Raw genomic sequence first — 23917 nt, 5'->3', positions numbered from 1 at the left:
TCTTCCTAGTTTCACAAATTTAAACGATAACAACAGAACTCTCGAAATTATTCAATCGTTTCGCGTTGCAACGCTTTATAATTTGCAGGATTTTAAATCGTCAAAAGATGCATATAATGGCTATATTAGACCATGGCAAATGTTCAGTAATACTGTTTCCTCACAAATATCATAACTAAACCGAAAATTTGCGAATCTGAAACATTTTTTTTTTAATTTTGTCAATTTACCAAGCCGTGAAAAGATCCCTTTAATTGTGAGCTTGACTTGGTGATATAAAATCGATTTTAAAATCGTCAAACACGCTTATACCAAGTCCTGTATTCACATGAGCACACATCGGTACATCCGGTAATCTCAAAGACCACTGGCGCCGGCTGTCTGGAATAATGCTCTTTTCCGTAAGTGTACAATTCGAATTGAGCGATGGCCTCTTCAATTCGTCAGCATTTTTGCTATAATGTTTCATTGACATAGCTCTTACGGTCGTTAAAAAGCATTAGTCAAATATTAGAACGGCGTTTGTGAATATACGATCATTAAAACAAGTGACAGACCTTGGTTTGTTTTTCGGACTAATTTGTGCGCAATCCGCTACTTATTTCAATTTAAGATCAGGGTGGCAACGTAGGTGTTCAAATAGAAGATCAATCATCTGTAACAAGATATTTTCTCGCGTTTAGGTTAGATTACATATTGCACAACATATACGAGTGGTCGATGATGAATGACTATTATTTCGTTTTTTGTCGCGAATGTATAAACGCCTTAAAAAAACTTGTATTTTCAACAATAGCCAAGATCTAAGTTTGTATAATAACCATGGTATCACCATAAAAATCTATCCGCAGAAGTTTGTTTTATTTTATTTACATATTTTAATTTTATTGATATCATGTCCTTGTAAGTACCGTTTAATTAAGTAAATGTATTTTGTGTAATTATATTTACGCATGAAGTGTAAATTAACTTAAATTCATATTGGATACGAAACTGAGTAATTGTAGTTATGATATGTAACATATCTAATGTATTCACTTATTTAATATATTTGTGCATAATTTAATTATGTAAAATAACAAATTGCCATTTACTGTCTGAATGTTAAATTTGGCGCCAAATTTATTTATTGAGCTATTTCTTTCTATTATAATTTAATCATTATTATACACATAGCATTTGTTGATGTTACTTTATTTTCCATAAATGCTTATAGTCCTTTGCCACTCTGTTGCACACATACTTTGTAAAAATTCGATTTTTTCTTGTCTTCATTGTTTTGTGTTTACCCACCACTGTCATGTATTATGTAAGATATTATGTACAACTTTTATGACTGTATAATCTCTTTCTTTTCACATGACCTTTTGATATGTTTATTATTTCATGGTTAAGACTGACGATGTACTATGTACAAGTCGTAATAAAGTTTATGTTCGGTTCTGTTTTGTCATGTTCTGAAATATATAATAAGAGTGAAAAAAACACACTAAATACTTTCACACATCCAGCTCTCATAAGAAAAAGTATTTAACAATGGAAGTCGTGCAACGCAATTATGCTTACAAAATTTACATACAATGTTTTACATGCATAACGTAACCCATTTATCCCTTTAACACTTAGATACGTATTTTGACGTGTTTGTAGTCCCTTAGAAAGTTGCATTTAATTAACGACCTTTCTTACTAGATTCAAGTTGTTAAGGCTTCCACTCCAAACCTTAGATACTGATGAGCAGCAAACAGCATAAAACCTGATCAGACTACGAGTTACTCACAGGCTGTTCTGGTTTTATGCTGTTTGCCCATAGCCATTTTCATTTTCCTTCTGAATGGGAAAGGGTTATGCCTACTGGACTCTCACATCCTTCTATATTGGATCAATTTATTTCCAAAATAATGGATGTCTAGTATATTTATTTCTATATTTAGAATATTTCTTAGAGAAATTCCTTTAAGCAAACAGCGCAAACCCAGATGAGACGCCGCATTATGCAGCGTCTCATCTGGGTCTACGCTGTTTACCAAGGCCTTTTTTCTAGACACTAGGCATAAATGGGTTAAAAGCCTGTACAATACAGATTTCTATGATTGGATCTTACGACACTTCGAAAGTAATCTTAACTACCGGTAGTGGTTTTTACCTTGCTCATGAATAATATTATTTAGATCCTACACTTGATATCTCGTCGCTTTATTTTATGATCAAAGATAATTTGATTGTGTTCAGTATAGCTCCTTATTTGTATATCAAATTTCTCTGTGTAAACAACTCACAAAATACGGAGATTTTCTATCAAAAAACGTTTAAGACAACCATGTAATGTTTAAAGTTTTAATTGACTTGATGAAAATACATGTACGATGTTTAAGTATGACAAGCGTTTTTCAGAAATGAAGTGGAGCTTAAAATCGCATTTTCACTTGATATCAGACAATGTGCAGCATTGTGTCGCCTCATATGATAAATCATTGTTCATTGTTGTTAAATGCTAGTGTATCGTTTCTTGAATCTTACTTAGCTAATTGTTTGAAATCAAAATCCTTTACAACTTTACATCTTCGATAATATCAGAGGCATTCATAGTAATTTGGCTGGATCTAATTAATTCAATCAGATTTACTGTAATGAAAAATATCTAAATCTGCTGAATAATGCAGTTGTCCGCTTCATGCGACATAAAAAGAGTTGAAAAGGAAAACAACTTAAATTGATTGTGCCGTGCGGTATCGCAATCAAATTGTTAACAATTGATATATGCGGGTACATAACTATTGCTTAACCCATTTAAGCCTAGTTGACTCTCCCATCCTTCTTAATTGGATCAATTTATTTCCAAAATCAGGGATGTCTAGTATTTTTATTTCTATATTTAGAATATTTTTTACAGAAATTAATTTCAGCAAACAGCGCTGACCCTAATGAGACGCCACATCATGCGGCGTCTCATCTGGGTCTACGCTGTTTGCAAAAGCCTTTTTTTATAGACGCTAGGCATAAATGGTTTAATAGAATAACTTCAAGACTGAAGTTGAACGGTTATAAGTTGATTCGTCTGACAATGTCGGAGTTGTTGAGTTTGATGCGTTAATTTGAATGAGGCGCAATCTTGAATAAAAGGGTAAAGAAGATTGCAATGATGTAATGGTCGGAAGCACGAGGTATGTTATTGATGACAGAATGCGCAAAAATGCGATACCGGTATTTTTTATGACCAGATAATTAATTGACATACCAAAAAACTCAACTTAAGTTCTTCAAAGTGTCACACACGACTCGAAACAGGTTGCAACATTTCTTGACATAACCTATTATGCATACTCGGTATACATTACAAAATATCATTGAAATGGTCACAGTTGATAGATGGGACTGCAGAAGCTTATAAATCTTAAGATAGTTTTTTTGCACAAAGTATCTTTCCTGACACGCGTGCATGGGAAGGAAAACTCGAGTTTCTCACAGAGTTGAAAAAAGTCTTTTATTTCTTTGCGTTTGACAAACTACTAGCTGTGCAACCATAGCGTTGACGTGATGAGAAATGTGATAGATAGAACAACACCTACATAAAACATGTTTTATCATGCTTCCATCTATACCATCGCGTATAACAAAATAAATGCATAGCAAACAGTTATTCAAGGGTGTGTACATGGACATTCAGCAGATGCAAAATGAATATGTTTATTGCAAAGCATAAATACACGTTGTACAGTCGGAAATCATGCTTATGTAGCAAATCAAGAAATATTAGAAACGCAATAACAAAATGTACTTTAATTACAACCGCACATTTATCTATTTGAATGTTGCCTAAATAAATATACATTTGATATGAAAACTCTTTTCTAATTTGGTGAATCGTGAACGTTGATATAACGTTTTGTTACTTTGATAATTACAGTTATTATGTCAGCGTGCATTACTATATGATATAACATCAAACAAAACTCTATTTACACAATAAAATATAAGTTAGCCGCATTGCAACAGTCAATTCAAAGCAAAAACGATGTACAATTAAAAGAACAACCACAATTAAAGTTGGTGTCACAAAAATAGAACATCAAGCGTTAATCAGATACAAAATTCGTCGGCGTCGGAAATTTAACCTCAATATTAACAGTTTTATGACCGAATTGCAATACGGACGTTCATGCTTTGAACCTCAAAAGTCTTGCAATTCAATCAATCAACATGAGCTCACTTACAAATCATGAACATTCGTTCATATGGTATTTATATTTCTACAAAAAAAACATGCATATTCAAAATAATAAATAGTATCTGTTTCAATCGTTTTATAGTAGTTTCCATTGCAACAGTTTACTATTGTCTGTTTCGACGTCGGCCTTACATAGACGGGCCGTAAATAATGCAGTAGGGATCTGTTATCTTTCCCATCTGTATATACACTTTTGAGCTTTTTGGTGCCTGGTGCGATTATTTAAAAATGTTGCATATTCGCAATTTCAATAGCTAGACGCCGGTATACGGTTATTCATTGTGGTCCCAGAATAATTTAGTGACACAAGACAACACCATTAATTCATTTACCTAATTGATTAGGTACTGGTCTTTCTTCCAATGCAATAAATAATAGAAATATGAAACATTTAGTCGGCGAAACATAAATCTTTTGAAACTAAGGGGACGTACATGATATTAAATTAAAATTTGTATTGCAAATACCGCCGCCTTTAGAAAGCTTTCTCTGAGAATCGATAAATATTTAATAATGCGCTTTGTAACGCTGTCTTATTATTCCTGCTTGTAACGTTTTCAATTTTATTTAGGAATGATAATGAAACACTGAACACCATTCATATTGGATTGCATTACAAATGGCATTAACAGAAATGACTTTGCAAATCGTCTATTTCTTAAAATAATTTATTTTACTTAATATTAATATAAAAAGACACTTAATATTTGTAACACTTCAATTTGTTGGCGTTTGATCAAAGTAATAATCTTATGATTTAAAATAAAACATCCGATTATTAAATTAATGTATATTTAATAGTGTTGCTGATAAGCTTCAGCTATTCAAAATAAATAAGTATTTGATTTGCAATTAAGTATGTTCTGTCAGTGCATAGCAATTTTATATCAATGTTATTATCGAAAGTTTAATTTCCTTAAGCAAGTTTGGCCGTGTATACAGATGCGTTTCTTCTCTTATAAGCTGCACACACATTTGATTAAGACATTCAATATCGCTTTATACAATGCTTGAACAACTGTGTTGATTCTGGCGTGTTTGTAAACGTCTTTATGTTACGTCACATAATTCGCCGATAACATATTCATTTATTGAAAAAACTCGTTACTTAATATGTATCTTGTTCTGTGAAAGCTGGTCATAATGCATGTGCGTAAAGTGTCGTCCCAGATTAGCCTGTGCAGTCCGACGACACTTTCCGCCTGAACTTGATTTTCGGTAAGGAGGGACTTCCTTGAAACTTAAAATACCATTAAAGCGGAAAGAGTCGTCCCTGCACAGGCTAATCTGGGACGACACTTTACGCACATGAATTAAGCCCAGTTTTCTCAGAACAAGACAATTATGTCCTTATTAGAGTGGATGCGCATCCAAGCATGATGTGTTCAATAGGAGCTCTGAAGATGAAGGGGACTTTTCCAGCGTCATACGTCGTACGGAGTCAACGGATGGTAAAACGGACAAAAACGAGACCGATCTGCACTTTTCATGGAATTTTAACCACATCTGAACAGTGTTTGTACTGCAATACCATATTGAACCCGTTCGATAAGTGGTTAGATTGATAACAGTTAGAATATATTTATTTCGGATTGTGCTAGATTTTGAAAAAAAAACACGATAAAAACGCGGATCTAGGGGTACACGCCAAGCTTACGCATGGAAAATCCCTTCAAACCCACACACCATATCAACAGTAATTATTTCATTAAAAATACAATTGGTACGAAAAAAAGGACCTCGTTTTTATACTTGTTTGGGGGGGGGGGACTCTAATTGTTCAAGCTAGAGAATGGAGAGTGTTTTTTTGGTACTTTAAAGGATTCAGTTCGTCTATATTAATTCTTTATTCACCTTATTATTTCAAATACTACAATTTCCGCTATTTTAATTGGTATATACAAATGCTCATTTCCTAGCTTACTGTTAACGCTTAAATCCCTTAAAGAAGAAAAAACACTTTACTTTTCAAATATTTTCAGATTTTGGTTATTTCTCGTTTAACTTCGCGATTCTTTATATAATGAGTTACCTAACATTTTAACTCTGCATCCCGATATATGGCTCTAAATATAATCTTTTTTTTCCACAACTATCGTCCTGCCGCATGACATTCATCGTCTCTACAATCTGTGAAATGTGCATATCAGTCAAAGTCTAGAAGATAGTAAAATAATCCATTTCGTATTTGTATAACGGCCATACTAGTTTTCTAAAGAAGCCACACAGAAAGGGGTTTGATGCGTTTATCATAGTTTATCATAATGCATTATCGGGGAGCTGTTTACAGATTTGCGGAAAATATGGGAAGGCTATAAAGTCATTTAATATATAAGTCAGTGTTAACAATTTGAAAATTGCAATTTGTAATTTTTTATTAACATGTCCTTTGCATTTGTAAAGAATTTTCCATAAGTTACTTGTGCCAAACACTAATCCCAATGAACGATTAAGTTTAAGACAAATAACTATACAAGTGAAAAAGTAAATTCGATACATGTACTTTCATTCAGTATAGTGTTCAATAAAAACGTTAGTGAATATAATTTAATCAGTTCATAGCGCATGTAGTACATGACATGACAAAGTTGTATAAACAAACAAACAAAATATAATTTAAATACTGATATAAATATTGAGAGACAACAAGTCTATTAAATGTTCTATCTCGTATAAGCAAAATCAGTCAAACGATGTTCATGATTTGAACAAATGATTTGTGAGTCGCAGACTAAAAATGAAGTAAAATAAAAAGGATTTATTTCTTAAATAAATAATATAACATTTTAATTAGAATGCAATACTCTGATACACAAAAAAACATGGTGCACGTTCTAGTCACTAACACAACCCGGTGACTTTTCGACCTCTTTTGTTCCGAACGGTTTTCCTGCCCAGAATGGATACATACTGTACGGAGAAATCTTATCAGCCGAGTTGCTTAAAGGGCCGTATCCAAACGACGAACCCATTGATAGACCTGGAAGGAAATGCTGGTAGGGCATTGTCAACGCAAGCCTGTTGCCCGCGGCCCCACCCCAGGCGTATCGCATGGTACTAAGAGCATTTGCCGCAGAGAAAGTGGGCAGCGGTGAAAACGCGGACTTAAATATGGAACTCTGCAAATGATTTGTCATGTGGTTATGGGATAGTCCCGCGTACAGCATGCCGCTCGCAGCGCTCTCCTCCTGTCGCTGGGTTGCCACAACCTGCTCTATGGCCTGAACGGTGTCGCCCCCGCAGCCCTGTAAAATCAGTTCTAAAACGTTTCGTTTCTTTTGAGGAAATATTCTACACAATACGTCGATAGGTTGTTGCGTCTTCTTGGACCCATTCTGAGACTGGGCAAAATTCAGCAGCCAGTTTTCTGAAAGACGTCCGTTTCTGTCGTAAACACTGGGTAGTTCCTCGAGAGGTCCAGAATGTGGTGTTTTAGAGGTGGATGGTGGTCGGTCGCCATGGTAACGCCTGTCATCGCTGTACGAAGGGGAAATGGACCTCGAGTCATCCGAGGACACAGATAAACGACCAGATTCTTCATTCTGTTCTAACTTCTGTCTCTTGGAAGCTGGAACATAATAACAAACTCATGTTTCTAGTTTATCAGTACTTTGAAGATATACTCAATATATTTAAAAGGTGTCTGTATAAGTTTAATATTAGAAAGTAACTTATATGCATTTTTGATCTCCCTCATTTTTTTAATGTTTTGTGTTTTTGTTTATATGTATGTAGCTCGTTTATATTTCTGATTTGTGTGTGTAGTACAAACGGAGCTTGAGTTATATTAATTTGTATGTATCAGCAAACACTTCAATAAATAAATAGGGTGAATTATTGTTAAAATCCACGCTTAATTTAATAGCCAGTAAGTTATTTACATGAATATGAAGTAGAGTGCAAACGCTTAATTCAGTTGGAAAAGTAAATATTTTATTCAAATAAACTGCTATCGATATGATTTTTCGTGTATGGTTTACTTTGCGGTTAAACTGGGGAATGAATGGAACATCCGACACGCCGTTGCATAAAGTAATTAAGTTACTGTGATATTGGTTTGTAATGTATACGGGGAATATTTTGAACGAAAAACGATGATAAACAAAGTAAAATGTATTAAAAACTTAATATTAAAAAAAACTAAATAAATATTATTAAGATCGGTATTTCATTATTTGTTTTTGCTACGCCTGTGTCTTTTTGACAATTGCGTTAATAATAATAATAATAATAATAATAATAATAATAATTAATAATAATAAATATTAAAAGTACTACTACTAATACAAAAAAAGTTATCGTGATCTTAATTCATTAGTAGATGAATCAATTTGAGAACCTTTTTCTTAAATTTATTTAATCAAATAAGAACATGTTAATATACAGTAACGAATTAAGGGTTTATTAAATTACTAAATTCATGGCTGTCATTTGCTCAGGTAGATCTTGTGTTGAACTCACTAATCACAACGTAATTGATTTTCAAAGATATGTAGTCACTTGAAAGATTTATAAATGGTGACGCAAACCTTCATAAATTATACAGTTTTTTTACAGGAAAATAATTTATTAAGGATGTAGGATATAATATACTATGCAATCTTCCGTGTTTTTAATAAAAAAAAGATGAAGCAAAGCAATTTTTAAACCAATAAAAACATTCAACACATTTTTCAATGGATAGCAAAACCAAGATTTATATGAAAACCAAATCGATGCTTACAAGGAGGAGAATCTGTTTCCGGTTCGTCATCGGCATTCACTTTCTGTGTGCCGTCAACTGACTTGGCGGCGTCAGGGAACATGGACGCGCAGTCTGGGTTGATCTGTAGAAGCCCGGATGGTCCATACAGGACGCCCATCTCTCTGGCTTCATTTTCTTCTTGCGCCTGCTGGCGCCGAAGTGCCACTTGGGCAGCCATGACTCTCTGTCTTTCTGCGATTAATGTGCATTTGGCGCACATGCAATCACGCCATCGGCAGTAGCGCTTGTGTCCCTTCAGAGCTGACACCACACCGTGGTTCCGACAGCGAGCACATTTAGGTGTTCTCGGGTATCTGTCTGAGGAGGACCTCAATAATCCACCGTCTGCAGAACCGTTCATGTTTCCTCCATCCGCTCCGTGACGTTCTTCATCAGATGACGATGACATGTCTTTAATATTAAGAACAACACTCTCCAAAATATGCCTCTTTAGTCGTAGTTCAGTGTTTTCAGTACTATTCAGCCGCGATACCTTTTCACCACAGAAGTCACTCTTAACCTCAACAAGGTTATAACTAAATAAAATACGCATTAACGCCAACTCTTAAACTCTTCGCTCCGCCCCACTCCACCCCTTTCATCTACTTCACATAGCCATATATTTCACACTATCTGTTTAAATGTTCACAACCGTTAGTCGATCATTCGGTCCACCCGACTCCGTTAGCCAATAGGAGAGAGCCCACTGTCGTTGGAGCCCAAACCAATACCACAGGTGTCAGATTTCACGACGATTAAACATCTTTTGTCGGAATGCATGAACGTAAAAGTGATAATAATATGAACACGTCTGTTATCATTGAAATCGGTCTCGAGCAAAACATAGAGCAGTTTGAAAAAAGCAATATCAGTAGCGGTTGTTTGAATTGTATTGCTCCAGAACAATGTGAATAAATAACACAACAAAGTGAAATACAACAATTTTCTTTTGTTTAATATTTACAATATAATAAATAAGCTACGAATTACGCGTTTAGCAATTGTAACACAACATAAAACACCTTAAAGTATAGAGGATAAACATGAATACCACTATTCGTTTTTAAAATAGAATTTATATCTGAAGAATAAAATGTCCATTGCTAATAATTTAATTCATAATGATAAAAATATTACATTAGTTCGAACCTATGAGGCGTGATAAAGGGTAGCGTATTTTTTCACAAAGAAAATCAAGATGTTGCCTGAAGTACCTCGGACAAATAGCTGTGTTGTATTTGCAATTTAGGCTGTTTGTACAACACAAATTTATGACGAATTACAGATAACATTCGGCGTACTAAACACGTTTTGGTAACATATGTGTTGACACAACAATCTATTTTATGCACTTGAGAATCAAGCAAATCACGTTCAATGTTGGTATTGTTTTATTGTTTTTATCACATATTGGTTATGGTTTTAATGACGAAAAAACATCCAAAGATGTATTTTAATTTTACAACTAAACTGATATATCATCCTTTCATGACATATACACTATTTTTAATAAATATATTGTATATGATGTTTAAATGTGTGTTTCCATTAGTTTATGTATTATGTCGACAAATCGTCCATAAAGCTCCATTTGAGAAAAATATATTCTCATATTAAAATAACTGTGTCTGTCGTTCATTGAATTAGCACATTTGCATGTAGCTTATTGCTTACTTTCAGGTAATCAATACAAATGTGCGCCTTTTTGTTGTTTATACTTCCAAAACTTATTTGTTTCTTGTCTCCGAGTGCAAATATCGACTTCTGCAATTATTTAAAAGTAATTTTAATAATACAATTTCTACCTTTATGTCATGATTTACACGAGTTATTAGCTGCACATTTGCTCCTCTAATCTATAATTTTCGCTTAAATAATTTCGAAAATATTTGTATTTAATACACATATTTATAGCAAATATGTTTATGGGCCATTGTGACAAGTGAGAATTAAACGAACATGTTTTTAAATAATGTGTTTTGCATGCATTTTATCGCATATAATTTCGTCCTTAGCACATTAAGGCAACTTTAAATGAGAGAGTTAAGTTACCAGTGTGGAATACGATACCAGTTTAGTTTGATATCTCCACTCATTCTTAACACTACACTCACTTATCTCAATACGTATATATTAGCTTCGTAAAGAAGTATCATGTTGGGTGATAGTAATGTAGATTAATTGGAAAATAATAACACCCTCTGCGTAGATTTGAGATGGTATCATTCAGTTAAATGGTGTTATATTATATCTGTCTATAGGTTAAAATATAGAAAAATAACTAATACCAGGGCCGGGTATAATTAAAATATTGCATAGTGTATCAGTTTCAGAAATTTTGATTAATTTCAAATTAAGTTTTGAGGTGCAAAATGAATTTGCAGAAATATTATGGTATTTGATGAAGTGCCATGATGATTCATAAACTGATAGTGTCATGTATCATAAATTCATGCTTTTTTAGTGAATGTATGAAAAATGTCTTTTTGTGTTTGTTTTTGTTTATTTTAGACAAACATCTTCGTCTGAAAACAATATCAAAAATCATAAACCTGATCGGAATCATAAAGCAATGCAGGTATTTGCTGAATGTGTACAGTCGAGTCGCTAGGGGGTGATTGACTTTCACCTTTGATCGTGGTCCTTTATGTCCCCTAAACAGGGCCTTCTCCGCTAATTTGCTTCCGATTGTATACACTGAGCACGACATTAACACGCCATTGGATGCATTGTTAGATGGAGACATTCTAGAGAGCTCGCATGAGGGGACACATTGAGTAACATATTGTAACACTGGAAGGAGAAAGTGGCAGATCACTATCAAACGTTTAACTCGTCTAGCGTACTGGAGTTTCAGAGATCAGGTCTTTTGGAAACCATGTTATCTTTCAGGGATACACACATTGTTTTGCCATTTATCGCTCCTGGTCATCAACCTGTTACAGTTTTACATTTTTCAGGCATGAGCCTTCGACATTGATCTGCGTTTACAAAGCGCGCTAATACGGTTAATGTTATTCCTTTTGTGTCCTTATTGTCTTCTTTCCTTTATTATTTTTGTTGGCTATATTTGCTTTGTTTATGTTTCTTCGCTCGTGAAACTTTGTCAATTGTATTTTCTAATATTAACAATGACTGCTGCGATTAATACATTCATTTTCGTAAGCAAGCGTTTTCTCTGAAGATTAAACATTAATAATTAATACACTAATGTATTTAAATTATAGGCACATGACAGTTTTGTTGGAATAAATCATTGTATCTAAAGCTATCTCAATAAAAGAATTATAAATGCTATACCATTATGTTTCTGTTGTTCGCATTTTAAACAAAGTATCTGTTCATGCTATCGCATTCCGAAAACATGTGATAGATAAATATTATTTTAAATAAAAGATACATGAACCGCGTCGTTAATAGATTTTTATTCACAAATAAGATATATTTGTCCGAGATTGGGTCAAAATCTATAATGATATAATAGTAGCTAGTGGTAAATTATTCATTTGTCTTGATCTTTTCTGGATTTATTGTAACGCGTCAGCTATTTTACACAATCCAACCAAACTGTGCACATTGTTATGAGAAACAATTTAAAAAAATAGTTAATTTTGTGAGTGTAGAAATAGAATTAATTGAAATCGAGAAGGGACAATTTAAGGTACCGCTAACTTTTCCATTAAGAATATTTTATGACTCATACCCCTTCGAAGCTGAATATAACACTGTCTGTCTGTGCGTATGTCTATTTTCGGACACTAAACAGATTGAAACTTCCAATCAAAGCCGTACTTTGTCGTATACTAATCAGTTAATAAATAATTTGACACCAGTATTAACCATCATAAGACAACGCGTCGCATGTAACGCCCGCCTTAATACCATAAAGGTCACGATTAAACTAAGAGCTTAAAGTTCAAATTAAGATATACAATGTTGCAAAAAGCTTGTAGTGACTAAAAGGTCAAAATTCATCGCGCTATAATAAAATAAGTTACCACAAATGACAACCATCAGGTAACGACTTGTCGGTTGTAAAATTGTCTCCTTATCTGAAAGGTTAAGGTCGCACTTAGAAGTCTCTTATCTGAAAGGTTAAGGTCGCACTTAGAGGTCAAAAGTCAAGTTTGTCCTTAGAACATCTTGACCATTAACCCATGAATTTGGTATGAATTGATTGCATTTAAAATAACTTTAAACAAATGTTAACCATCGTAACAAAATGTGTCGCTTGTAACACCCTTCTCCCGTCCATTCAAGTGAAGGTCATTCAATTAGGTCAAAGTTTCAATCTAGCCATAATACTACTTATTCGCACTGTAACTGTGCCGTTCATCATGAACTTTTAAAACCACTTACAATAAGATACGAAATTCAGCAGACGACATGTAATGTGTATTAAGCGTCTCCGTACCTCAAATGTCAAAGTCAGAGTTAGAGGTCAAAAGTCATGTTCTGCCTTAAACCAGCTTTACAATTATTGTATCACTAACAACATTGCCATATAGTGATGTATGTTTTTTTTTAACACACATGAACATAATCTAAAGCTGTGTTGCTTGTTACCCTTCTCCATCAAAAAGGTTAAGGTCAGACTCAGATTCAGATTTCGCAAGTCAAATTTGACCATTAAACAGCCTATTGTTGGCTAAATGGTGTTTTTAGACAAAGTTGAGTGAGGGGATCATCCTTACCATTTGGACAAACGTTGTATTGTGTACTGCCTTCTAGTGAACATAGAAAAAAACTTGAATGATGACCATAACATAGAATCTGCATATTATTAACGAATGGTATATGATGAACAATGAACTATGGTACTGTTTACATTTAATTGTACCTTAAAGGGATCTTTTCACGGTTTGGTAATTTGACAAAATTGAAAAAAGTTGTTTCAGATTCGCAAATTTTCGTTTTAGTTATGATATTTGTGAGGAAACACTATTACTGAACATTTACCAAAGTCCAATATAGCCATTATATGTATCTTTTGACGATTTGAAAACCTAAAAATTATAAAGCGTTGCAACGCGAAACGATTGAATAATTTGGCGAGTTCTGTTGTTGTCGTTTAAATTTACGAAACTACGAAGATTGCTTATATAAGGTATAAAATACTTCAACTGTGTATGCCCGGCGGAATAGCCGAGAGGACTAATGCGTTTTTACTTCAGACTAATTTCAGGACTCCGGGGTCACTGGTTCGAGCCCTAGTACCGGCTCCTTTTTTCCTTTTTTTAATTTTATTCTTGATTTTTTACTGGAGATTTTAAGATCCAATGTTTACATTTATCAATATAAAGCATTTAATGACAAACTTCAAAATATGCCAAAATCTGTGAAAAGGCCCCTTTAATGTCATTAAAAATACCAAATTATTTGTGTACTTAAAATTGATATGAACGCATGTACGATCAACTCATAGCTTATCATATAGCGGACTTTTCTTAAACATGAAGAAACATGATACCCATTTGGTGCACTGTAAATGACTACGTAAAGAGAATGTGTTGCTTCAAACCCACCAATGACACTGTATTTGTCTTTTTTAAAGACGTAATAAAACATATTGAAACTAAACACGGTTTCAAATCGCGCTGCGAAGCGGGATAGAAATTAAAGAAATATCATGTGTTCGTTCGTCTGGCAGTTCAATTGTGTTCGCCACTCTTTTAATGAAACTTTTCTGAAACTTGTGGTCGCCGTGGTGTAATGGACAAGGTGTCTGCCTGGCGATCGGGTGGTCGAGGGTTCGATCGCAATTGTAAGAGCGTTCATCGGATTTCCCCCAAAGACACAATGTACTGGTTCTAGGCACAGGAAACGGACTCGAGAGCGTTTCAATAAGCCCGAGGCCTTTGATGCAATCGAGCTAGAATAAATAGACCTTTGATGCGATATATAGAAGGTATAAGTCTGCCATGCCGGCTCATGCCCATGGGAAGCTTCACCTTCAATGTCAAAAGTTTGAGCCTACGTTTTATGTCCGGACCTTTTCCCTGTGTAGTACACCATCATTTGAACCTTCTCAAATGTCACTTTCAGGAAGACAACGTGAATAAGCCATAAGTCAGTCATACCGTTTTAAGCTGGAGGTCAATCTTTAAAGGCATCTTTTCACGTTTTGGTAAATTGACAAAATAAATAAAAATGGTTCAGATTTTCGTTGTAGTTATAAGATTTGTGAGGAAACAGTAGTAATGCACATTTACCATGCTCTAAATATTCATATGCATCTGTTCAAGATTTAAAAACCTGAAAAGTATAAAACGTTGTCACGCGAAACGATTAAATAATTGGGAGAGTTCTGTTGGTATCGTTATATTTTGTGAAACTGCGAGGATTGCTTACATAGAGTATTAAATACATCAGTCATTGTATGAGCACGGATGACAGAGTGATCTAAGCGGTAGACTTTTACTTCAGGGGTCGGTGGTTCGAGCTCAGTTAATGGTTACTTTTTTCTTTCTTTAATTTTATTCTTTTTTTTTTACTGGAACCTTTTAACCCTTTTAACATTTATCAATATAAAGCATTTAATGACAAACATCAATACATGCCAAAATCTGTGAAATGTGCCATATAAAGGATGGGCCTCTTTTTTATGCCCAGTCCAAATCTCGAAAACGCTTTGAATGATGTTCATGCATCTTATCTCAAATGTTTAAGTAAATTAATTTTTGTGAATGTGTGTGTCATCCCCATATCTCGTATACGATTTGGGTGATTTTTATTCAATGGTGAAGGTCACTTAAACGTCAGGGCTGGTATTCATAAAGCTCCTAAGGCAAATCTTTACATAAGCTGGATTTAAGGGAAATTTTTAAAATTCAATTTTCTTTTAAATTCTAATGATTTCAGTCATGTACTGCCAAAATACTGTTCTTCTATTTAAAATTTACTTAAATAAACCGATTAAATGAAAAAAGACACCAAAATGAAAGAGCAAAAGACTTAGGGAATTTTTAATTATTTAAGGACTTTTCTTAAGTTTACCCTTAGGAGCTTTATGAATACAAGCCCTGATAAACTTCGGTGGGGGTTATACCCCTCTCACGTATATACATGACTTTCTTTTTCAATATTCATATAAAAATTTGAGACATGTCATAGGAAATCAAGATTATTTGTACATTGTCTAATCGTGACCACAGGTCAGCAGGTGTAGATTCATCTGGAACTATCCGCTACGATTGTTATACCTGCTTTAATAATGTTACTTCTTACCATAAGTCCACTGTACAGAAGCTAACATGTGCCGTATTGAATCAGTCTCTGCGTAATTTGTTACATATTTTTAACCACTTAATTAAATGAGCCAATTATTGAACCTAAACTCATACTCCCATTATTTTACGTTTATCTTTGTCTTTTTAACAAGACGTTTATATGACAGCTAATTCATTTACTTCCTGATAATATATGTGTATCAACCTTAACACTGATATACATACTTAATGCGATATTACTGTAATAACATCTAAACGGATGTAATAAAAAGTTGCTCCTATAAATGTTTTATTCTCTATTCTTTATTATAAGTTTACGGATTGCTTTTCCCAAAGTATTGCTTCTTTGTTGGTGAACTATATGCTCACATGTAGTCACAATATATACATCACGTATCCCGTATTATGTGACCTGTAAAACATAATGATAATATGCACTGTTCTTCTGTTTTTCAACAATTCAAAGCTAAATTAATTTGTTAATATATATCAGGTACGCCGAAAAGTTCCCTAACCCTAACCCTAACCATAGCCCTCCGTAGGTTTTCTGGATTCCGAGCCGCAAATGTATTTAAATCATATCACACAGAAAAAAGCACAGTGTCAATTAATTTATTTTACGCCTCTCCAATCCCTGTCGTCAGTAAATAATTGATGAAATGATTTCACAGACTCTTCGTTTAGCCATAGTTAATTGTAAATTTTATTTCCTGCTGTTGGTCTATTGTAGTTTATTTCTTCGGCGGTAACAGTATCTCAATGAAACACCGCCAACGCAAAAAGATTGCCATCGTTATTTACGGCAAATGGTTAAAATGTGGATTGAATGAGTACATTTAATTAAAATATTTGACTTATTAATTATTATTCATTTTTTTAATATTCATATTATTTTACAAATCGTTAAATCTATGCTCTGCAAATTCACTAAATGCTATCACAACAACAAAAACAACAACATTTATTTCAGCAATAAAGCGTACAATAAAGCTTCTAGCCTAAAATAGTGAAATACAAAGATAATTCTGGCTCAGATAACTTTATTGAATTAGTTGATGAATTAATAGCATAACATATTTATTAATTTATTGAATAAATAACTTTAGGATGTATGTCATATGGACGAATGAATAATGTTAAAATTAATTTGAAAAAAAAGAGAAATGTAATAAACAGTTTCTTAAAGATAATGTGATACATTTCCTGTAGTACTGCAGAATGTATAAGTATATCACATATACGTTTATAATCATTTTCTTTCAAGTATATATATCAGATAGCTGAATGAAAGACAAAACATTTTAATATAAACAAAATGTATAATATGCCCCTTAAGTTATGAGTATATGTACCTCGACTTTTGCACAGAGCCTTAATTAATGCTTGAAAGTCAAATGTTTCTACTCTGTGTACAATATCACATTCTTTATCACGTTAATTTTCGTTCTGATTTTCTATTTTTGTTTCACATAATACCCAATTGTGTTCGTAAATAAATCTACTTCCAGCTATCTTTCTTGATTTAGGGCTTCTTACTGTTTCGTCGTTGGCATCTTATTGTTTCCTCTTCCTGTTGTAATCATAACAGTACTCTTTTCTACAATCTTCGTGCACATGCTATTTAGGTCTAATATCTAGCCCATCATCTTAATTAGTAGGTTAAGAGAGAATAAAAATGTCATGCGTTGCTTTTTGAAAAGAAACAAAATATAATAATATGGAACATTAAGTGAAAATACTATTATTATCCACTTTTATATCTTAAATGAATTGAATTATTTGATCAAAATCCTTATGTATGCATATTTTCATGAAAAAGTTCTCAAAATATTTTTTCTTTTTGAAAAAGGCCGTCAATATAATAGATTGAAACACTGTTTGGAACATACCTTTTGTTTTACTGTGAGCAATTAAAGTGTAACATCCCTTTTGCGAAAGCTTGGCTAATGGACGACCATCATTCTTCTTACACAGTACACATACACGTTCATAATCATGTTTACTATCACCAATGAAATTGTTGTTTGATGCAATTAGTTAAACTGCTTGAAAAATTGCAATACATTAATTTTACAAAACGCGTATGTAAATGTATGTATGCAATTATTAAATCACAGTGACCAAAGACTAACAATTTTAGAATAATAGGTTTGATGAAATCTGGCACTTGTCAAATAGTTAACAATTACCACTATGAGACTGTTTTTCTAGCTAGTTTGTAGAAGGTCATTTGTTCTCTAAACATGTCCATGCTCGTGCACTTAAGGAGGGCATATTGAGTCTTCATTCAAGTTGAAAGTTAAATTCGGCACTAGCTAAACTGACCTTTATTTGTAACAGTTGTTTTATCAAAAATTACTGACAAATAACTAAGAAAGGCCCAGAGTTGTTGATATTGTTTCAATTTTTATCTATTATTTTCATAAACGTAAAGAATAACTCACATCTGCGTTTCTATTCTTGGACATATCTTACTACTCTTCTTCTTAAGTTAGCTAAAATAAAACGAAAATATTCGGTCTACATTTTGTATATTATATCGGTTTTGTTCAAATTACAGGACATTACAATTCAAAATTTCGGCCATGTATGTCAGATTTATACAGGCCCCAATAATTAGTGTAACATTATAAAGCCAGTATTCTTGAAATTGCTTTGGTCCATTAGCATTTCAGGACAAAACGAAACTGTTACTTTACATAAATAACCTAATACGAATTTACCGTTTAATTTATATCTACATGTTTATATCTTCTAACGACTATCGACATTTACTACGAATCACACTGCTGTTGCCAAAACAATTAGATTTAAATGCTGAACATGAAATAAAATGAACAGTTGTTCGATAACTAACTGAATGAACAATTGAAATCATTTCAAATATAACGTTCCTATGCTAAACACATGTAAAAACGACATCCACTTATTAACAAAAATATTACGATTTTCGTGAATTTTTGACATATATGCGCTTCCGAAGTTTATTTTTTTATGCATTCTCGGGTAACCATGAAAATTCTAACAATAATTTTTCACACTTAATTTTCATATTATAAGGACACGCTGTTTTGAAAAAAACACGCGAAAATGCATACACTCTCAAGTATGTTTGATATTAAGCTGCATATCGGTAAATATATGGAAGGAAAACGTGAATACAATTTAATACAATTGATAACAACTCACAGATACATTACCTGTTTAAGAAATAGGCTGATTCTGTTCTGAAGGAGAATTAAAAATCTGCCGCGCGCAAAACTGTTGTTTACTTCGACACCGGTTATTGCGTGTTTAAAATACGACTTCATGTATGGTGTACATGAGCTGCCATCTTAAAACAGCGAGAAAAATGCCACATTTCAATCGATTTTTTTCGAAACCCGTTGTTCGATTTTTTCGGGTTTTTGTCAGTATAATGTTATATATTAAGCAGTTGAAAAACGTGAACAACATTGTGTTGCAATTTGTTTAAAGTCAAAATTTAATTTGATCTGACTATTTGTAATAAGGAAGGTCTTTGAACGATTAACCACGTATACATTTTTCACTTAAATTGTTTGCGTAGTATAGAGATATTTCTATATTTGTCAATTCAATTTTATTGTTTGTGGACATTAGAACCTTTAATTGTGTTAGCGTTGACCATCTACACTTGTAAGGTTAAAATTATTTCCTACTTAGATGAGAATACAGGGTATATGTTAGTTTACACTGATACTCTTTACTTATTAAGTTGAATGACATAATTTGTTGTTTCCATCTTCTTTATTTATATTATGATAACGTAATTGTTCAATTTCTAGTTTGTGTATCTACTTAACGTTATTTTATATGTACGTTTTATTAAGTGCAAGAATGGTTCGAATTTAAAATTACTTTTAAATGAGCAATATGTGCCACGTCTACCAGATTGGGTATTAGAATGTGGACAGTCCTGTTTAAATTGTTTAAATACTCCGAGTTTTATTATATCTAGTGGCAGTGTAACATTGTCTTGCGTAATCTATAACTCCGAATGGCCCATTTGTTCTAACATTTCTTATACCAGCGATGCCCAGTTATTAATGAACGCCTTTTTTCTGCGTCTGTTTACGAATGAGGTTATCCTTTTTATAAATGTTTTTTTACTTGCACATTTAAGAAGTGTTATCCAGTATTTAAATATTGTAATTTTCCTCGTTCAGACATTATTCTTCCATGTTCGCCTTTCCTTTAAAAAATGTCGAATGGATTTGTTGTATGCCTTTTGCGTTATCTTGACTATCTTCTTCAGCCGAATAGTTTTAAATTAGATTTATGAGTATGTAAAATATTGTGCGTGTGTTTGAAATTCCTATTGATTGAATACGTAGAGAAAAAAGATAACTGACCTTGATGCCTGGTCTGATATGCATAAATGTGTTCTGTTCCAGCGTCCGTTTTTTTAAATAATTAACTCATAAATATTTTAAGGATGACACCTCCTTAAAATCACCGCCATATATACATATTTGTGTATCTTGCACTTGTTCGAATATGATTTTTTTTTGTTTTTAGAGGTATTAATCTTTAATGCCAATTTGTTAAACATGGCGATGTGTGATGCTGCAAATAAAACTTTATCGTACGAGTAAAGTATCGAAAAAATGTAACTTTCAATTATATGCTACAATAAAATGAATTTGTGAGGAAACGTAACAGTATCGATTGCTGCTGCTTTATACAACTTCATAAATAACAATATGAGACCGATTTACACTGTTATATTTGCTTAATCTCGAGCCGATATAAAATGTTTGTTGGATCCAGTTCCGTCAGTCTCTTTTTATGTCGCGCATTGTTTTGTATCTGTCAGAAAGATAAATATTTCAATGAAATTTGTCAGCATTATTGTTGTTCAGCGTATTATTTGTGTATTATTTGTGTATAACTGTAAGTCTTTTTTTCCTATTACATGTTTTGTACGGTATTTGCATAGTGTGTTCGTGAACTGTTAATGTTATTAAATATTCCGCATTCTCTCTTGCGTACTTACCTTGTTAAATTAAGGGCTTCTGCCCACCCTTCGAGAATTCAAACTGGAAGATACACATGTAACCATATTCCTCGTAATGAACGATACTGTCAATGTTGTGATCAAAGGAATATTGAAGATGAATTCCACTTTATATGTAAATGTCCATGTTTCCGTCAAATAAGGCAAACATATATAAAACCTGTTTACTATGTGAATCCATCAGTTTTTAAGTTCCATTCTTTATTGAACTCAACTTGTAAAATTGAAATTATAAATTTGTGTAAATATATGAAGGAAGCTCTTACCGTTAGATATTCTATCACAAATAATATAGTTTTTCCTTACTGCCTGTGAAATGATATTAAACTATGTAATATAAATTCGTATTACTTTGTTAATTATACTTTGTTTCAAATTGTAAGATTACATTTTGTTATAACCCATACGTTGTTATATATAGACACATGACACTATTTTGTATTATATGTCATGTATTTAGACGATGTACATTTGTATAAGTCTTAATAAACTGTCTGTTCTGTTCTGTTCTGTTCTAACCCAAAATCATTAATCCGTTCCCGTTTACCGGTTAATGACAGTCGTATAAGAGATAAATTTTCCCATGATTAACTTGATCTCACATAAATCTTGATCTCACATAAATTTTCGTAGTTGCGAAAAATAGTCTCAGTCCACGTAACCGATCATCTTCGCCCTCTTAGTGTATCTTTTTGCCTGAAATATATATTAAAGAGTATAAAAAGCATTGACACGAGCACTTAATTGGGAAAAAATAACTGTAGCAACATTTATTGAATTTGGTATGCCATCAAAGTAACTAATTGTGTGAATTTTACGCACATTGAAAATCTGCAAACAATAAAATATGTTCGATTTTCGCTGATGCAACATACATAAAATTCTAATTAAAAATGAAAATTGATATTTTCTTTCGATGTCTCTGAAAATCTTGAAATTTAAATTAAAAATTATTATTATATGTGCAAACAATTATAATCAGCTAAAATGTCGTAATATTTAGATATAAATTTAACACATGTTTCTTTTATGATGTTTTTATTGTTTTACTCAACTTGATCATATAAATTTAATTCAACTTGGATTCATAACGTGTTATATGCACAGACATTGACGATACGTTATGTGCTCAATCAGATTTGCGTCACTTTTTCAACGCCGTCTTGCCCGCTCTGACAATATAAGAGCATCCGTCCCTCCTCAAGCGAAGATCCGTCAATAGAGACTACTGATAGTACCGTACGCATTGAAATTCGCCTGACAAGATATTATTGATCAGTCATTACCAGTTATTAACGACATTTTATTCACGGAAAGAATTCTTTTCATGGCTCAACTGGAAATCTGATTCTTTGCATTATTCGAGCTTATTTCAATGTTTTCGTGCTTTGTTACAAACATGACACAGTTGTCAGACTTAATTGTAAAAATCTGTTGCAAAGTGCGCGCTTAATCGTTTCTAGACGAAAAGGCGCGGGCAATGGGAAACTATGCAAACAGCGCTGAAAAGATATAGATTTAGAAACTTTTAGTAATATCTGGGGAGATAATTAAATAGCCATCCTTTTTCCATTTCAATGATTTTTCTAACACGCAAAGTGTGATCCAATGGAGTATGAACAATTGCTGAAATATGCGACACGTCATCACCCTTATGAGTGGTTAAGGACACATTCATTATGATTTAAGTTACAGGCAATTAAAACAAGCTTCATGCTTTTATGCTGTTAATACATGAATAAAAACGAACAAGCTAGACCGTTATTAATTAAATTACCGTCTGACGTTTGACACACATCAAAGATGACAATATCTATTTGAAAATATTTATGGCACAAACATAATGTATTGACTATGAAATAACTAATTTACTCATGATTTTGTTTGCCAATTCTTCGCCTTTAGTTCATTTTTGCACGTAATATAAATAATATAACGGACGAAAGTAAATGTGGCATGCCGACGTAGAGGTTGTGTATTATGAGAGGATTCGGATATGCAGTTTAATACACTTGTAGAAAAATGCAACATTATTTATACGGATTTTTAGCTAACCGTTATATCTTGGCCTTTATTAACATTCCGCCATGTTTACATTTACATTTCGTCCGTTTAAACTGCATCTCTTCAGGGAAATTAAATGGTATGTGAAATTATTTTGATATAACAATTGAATAAAACTCGTATTTACCGTAAATAATCTTTATATTCATTAAATGTTTATTTAAGAATGTTTTAATGTGATTTGTATGGAAGCTATATAAACTACACATGAACAAAATAAACAATTGCGGTGAGTTATTTAACACTGGATAATAATTTATCATGTTACAGTTCGGACACGCTGTATTATGCCAAAATTTGAGATTTGACCTCAAAGTATAACCTTGATCTTTTGAACAGGGAAACGGGTGTTAGCCATTGATACGCCGTATCTCGTGGCGAGCACTTGCGGTAAGTAACTTTGCATGTGAATGACGATGATACCGCGTGGATAAGCTCAGACACACACACGCACTAATGCACATATATACACTGCACCATTGCTACAGCTTAACATTTCTTTTTTCTCGTTTTACAAGAAATCTTTCTACAAAATCCAATTCATAATGCGTATGTGTTATATATTTAGACATTTTTTTAAAGTCATTGCGATGATTCATCTTTTCAGTTCCTCT

General features: G+C 33.0%; 2 protein-coding genes across 2 annotated transcripts in view; one reads left to right on the top strand and one right to left on the bottom strand.

Moving 5' to 3' along the window:
* The window catches only part of LOC127862417 (mediator of RNA polymerase II transcription subunit 26-like), a 312703-nt gene that overhangs the window by 132867 nt on the left and 155919 nt on the right, over positions 1-23917 (top strand). The gene's annotated exons all lie outside the window — the stretch shown is intronic.
* LOC127862422 (doublesex- and mab-3-related transcription factor A2-like) lies at positions 6762-9653 on the bottom strand. The gene is made up of 2 exons (XM_052401535.1): positions 8952-9653; positions 6762-7796 (listed from the first exon to the last, which is right to left on the bottom strand). The coding sequence occupies exons 1-2, from the start codon at positions 9523-9525 to the stop codon at positions 7063-7065; spliced, it is 1308 nt and encodes a 435-aa protein (XP_052257495.1). The 5' UTR covers positions 9526-9653; the 3' UTR covers positions 6762-7062.

The sequence above is a fragment of the Dreissena polymorpha genome, chromosome 16, assembly GCF_020536995.1.
Source record: "Dreissena polymorpha isolate Duluth1 chromosome 16, UMN_Dpol_1.0, whole genome shotgun sequence".
NCBI lineage: Eukaryota > Metazoa > Mollusca > Bivalvia > Myida > Dreissenidae > Dreissena > Dreissena polymorpha.
Note: the sequence above shows the minus strand (reverse complement) of the source record. Positions and strands in the feature narration are given on the sequence as shown.

Coding starts and splice junctions, on each gene's coding strand:
- LOC127862422 (XM_052401535.1), bottom strand. CDS start 9,525: ATGCGTATTTTATTTAGTTATAACCTTGTTGAGGTTAAGAGTGACTTC. Junction 7,797..8,951: donor GGAAACAGATTCTCCTCCTT/GTAAGCATCGAT, acceptor ATTATGTTCCAG/CTTCCAAGAGACAGAAGTTA.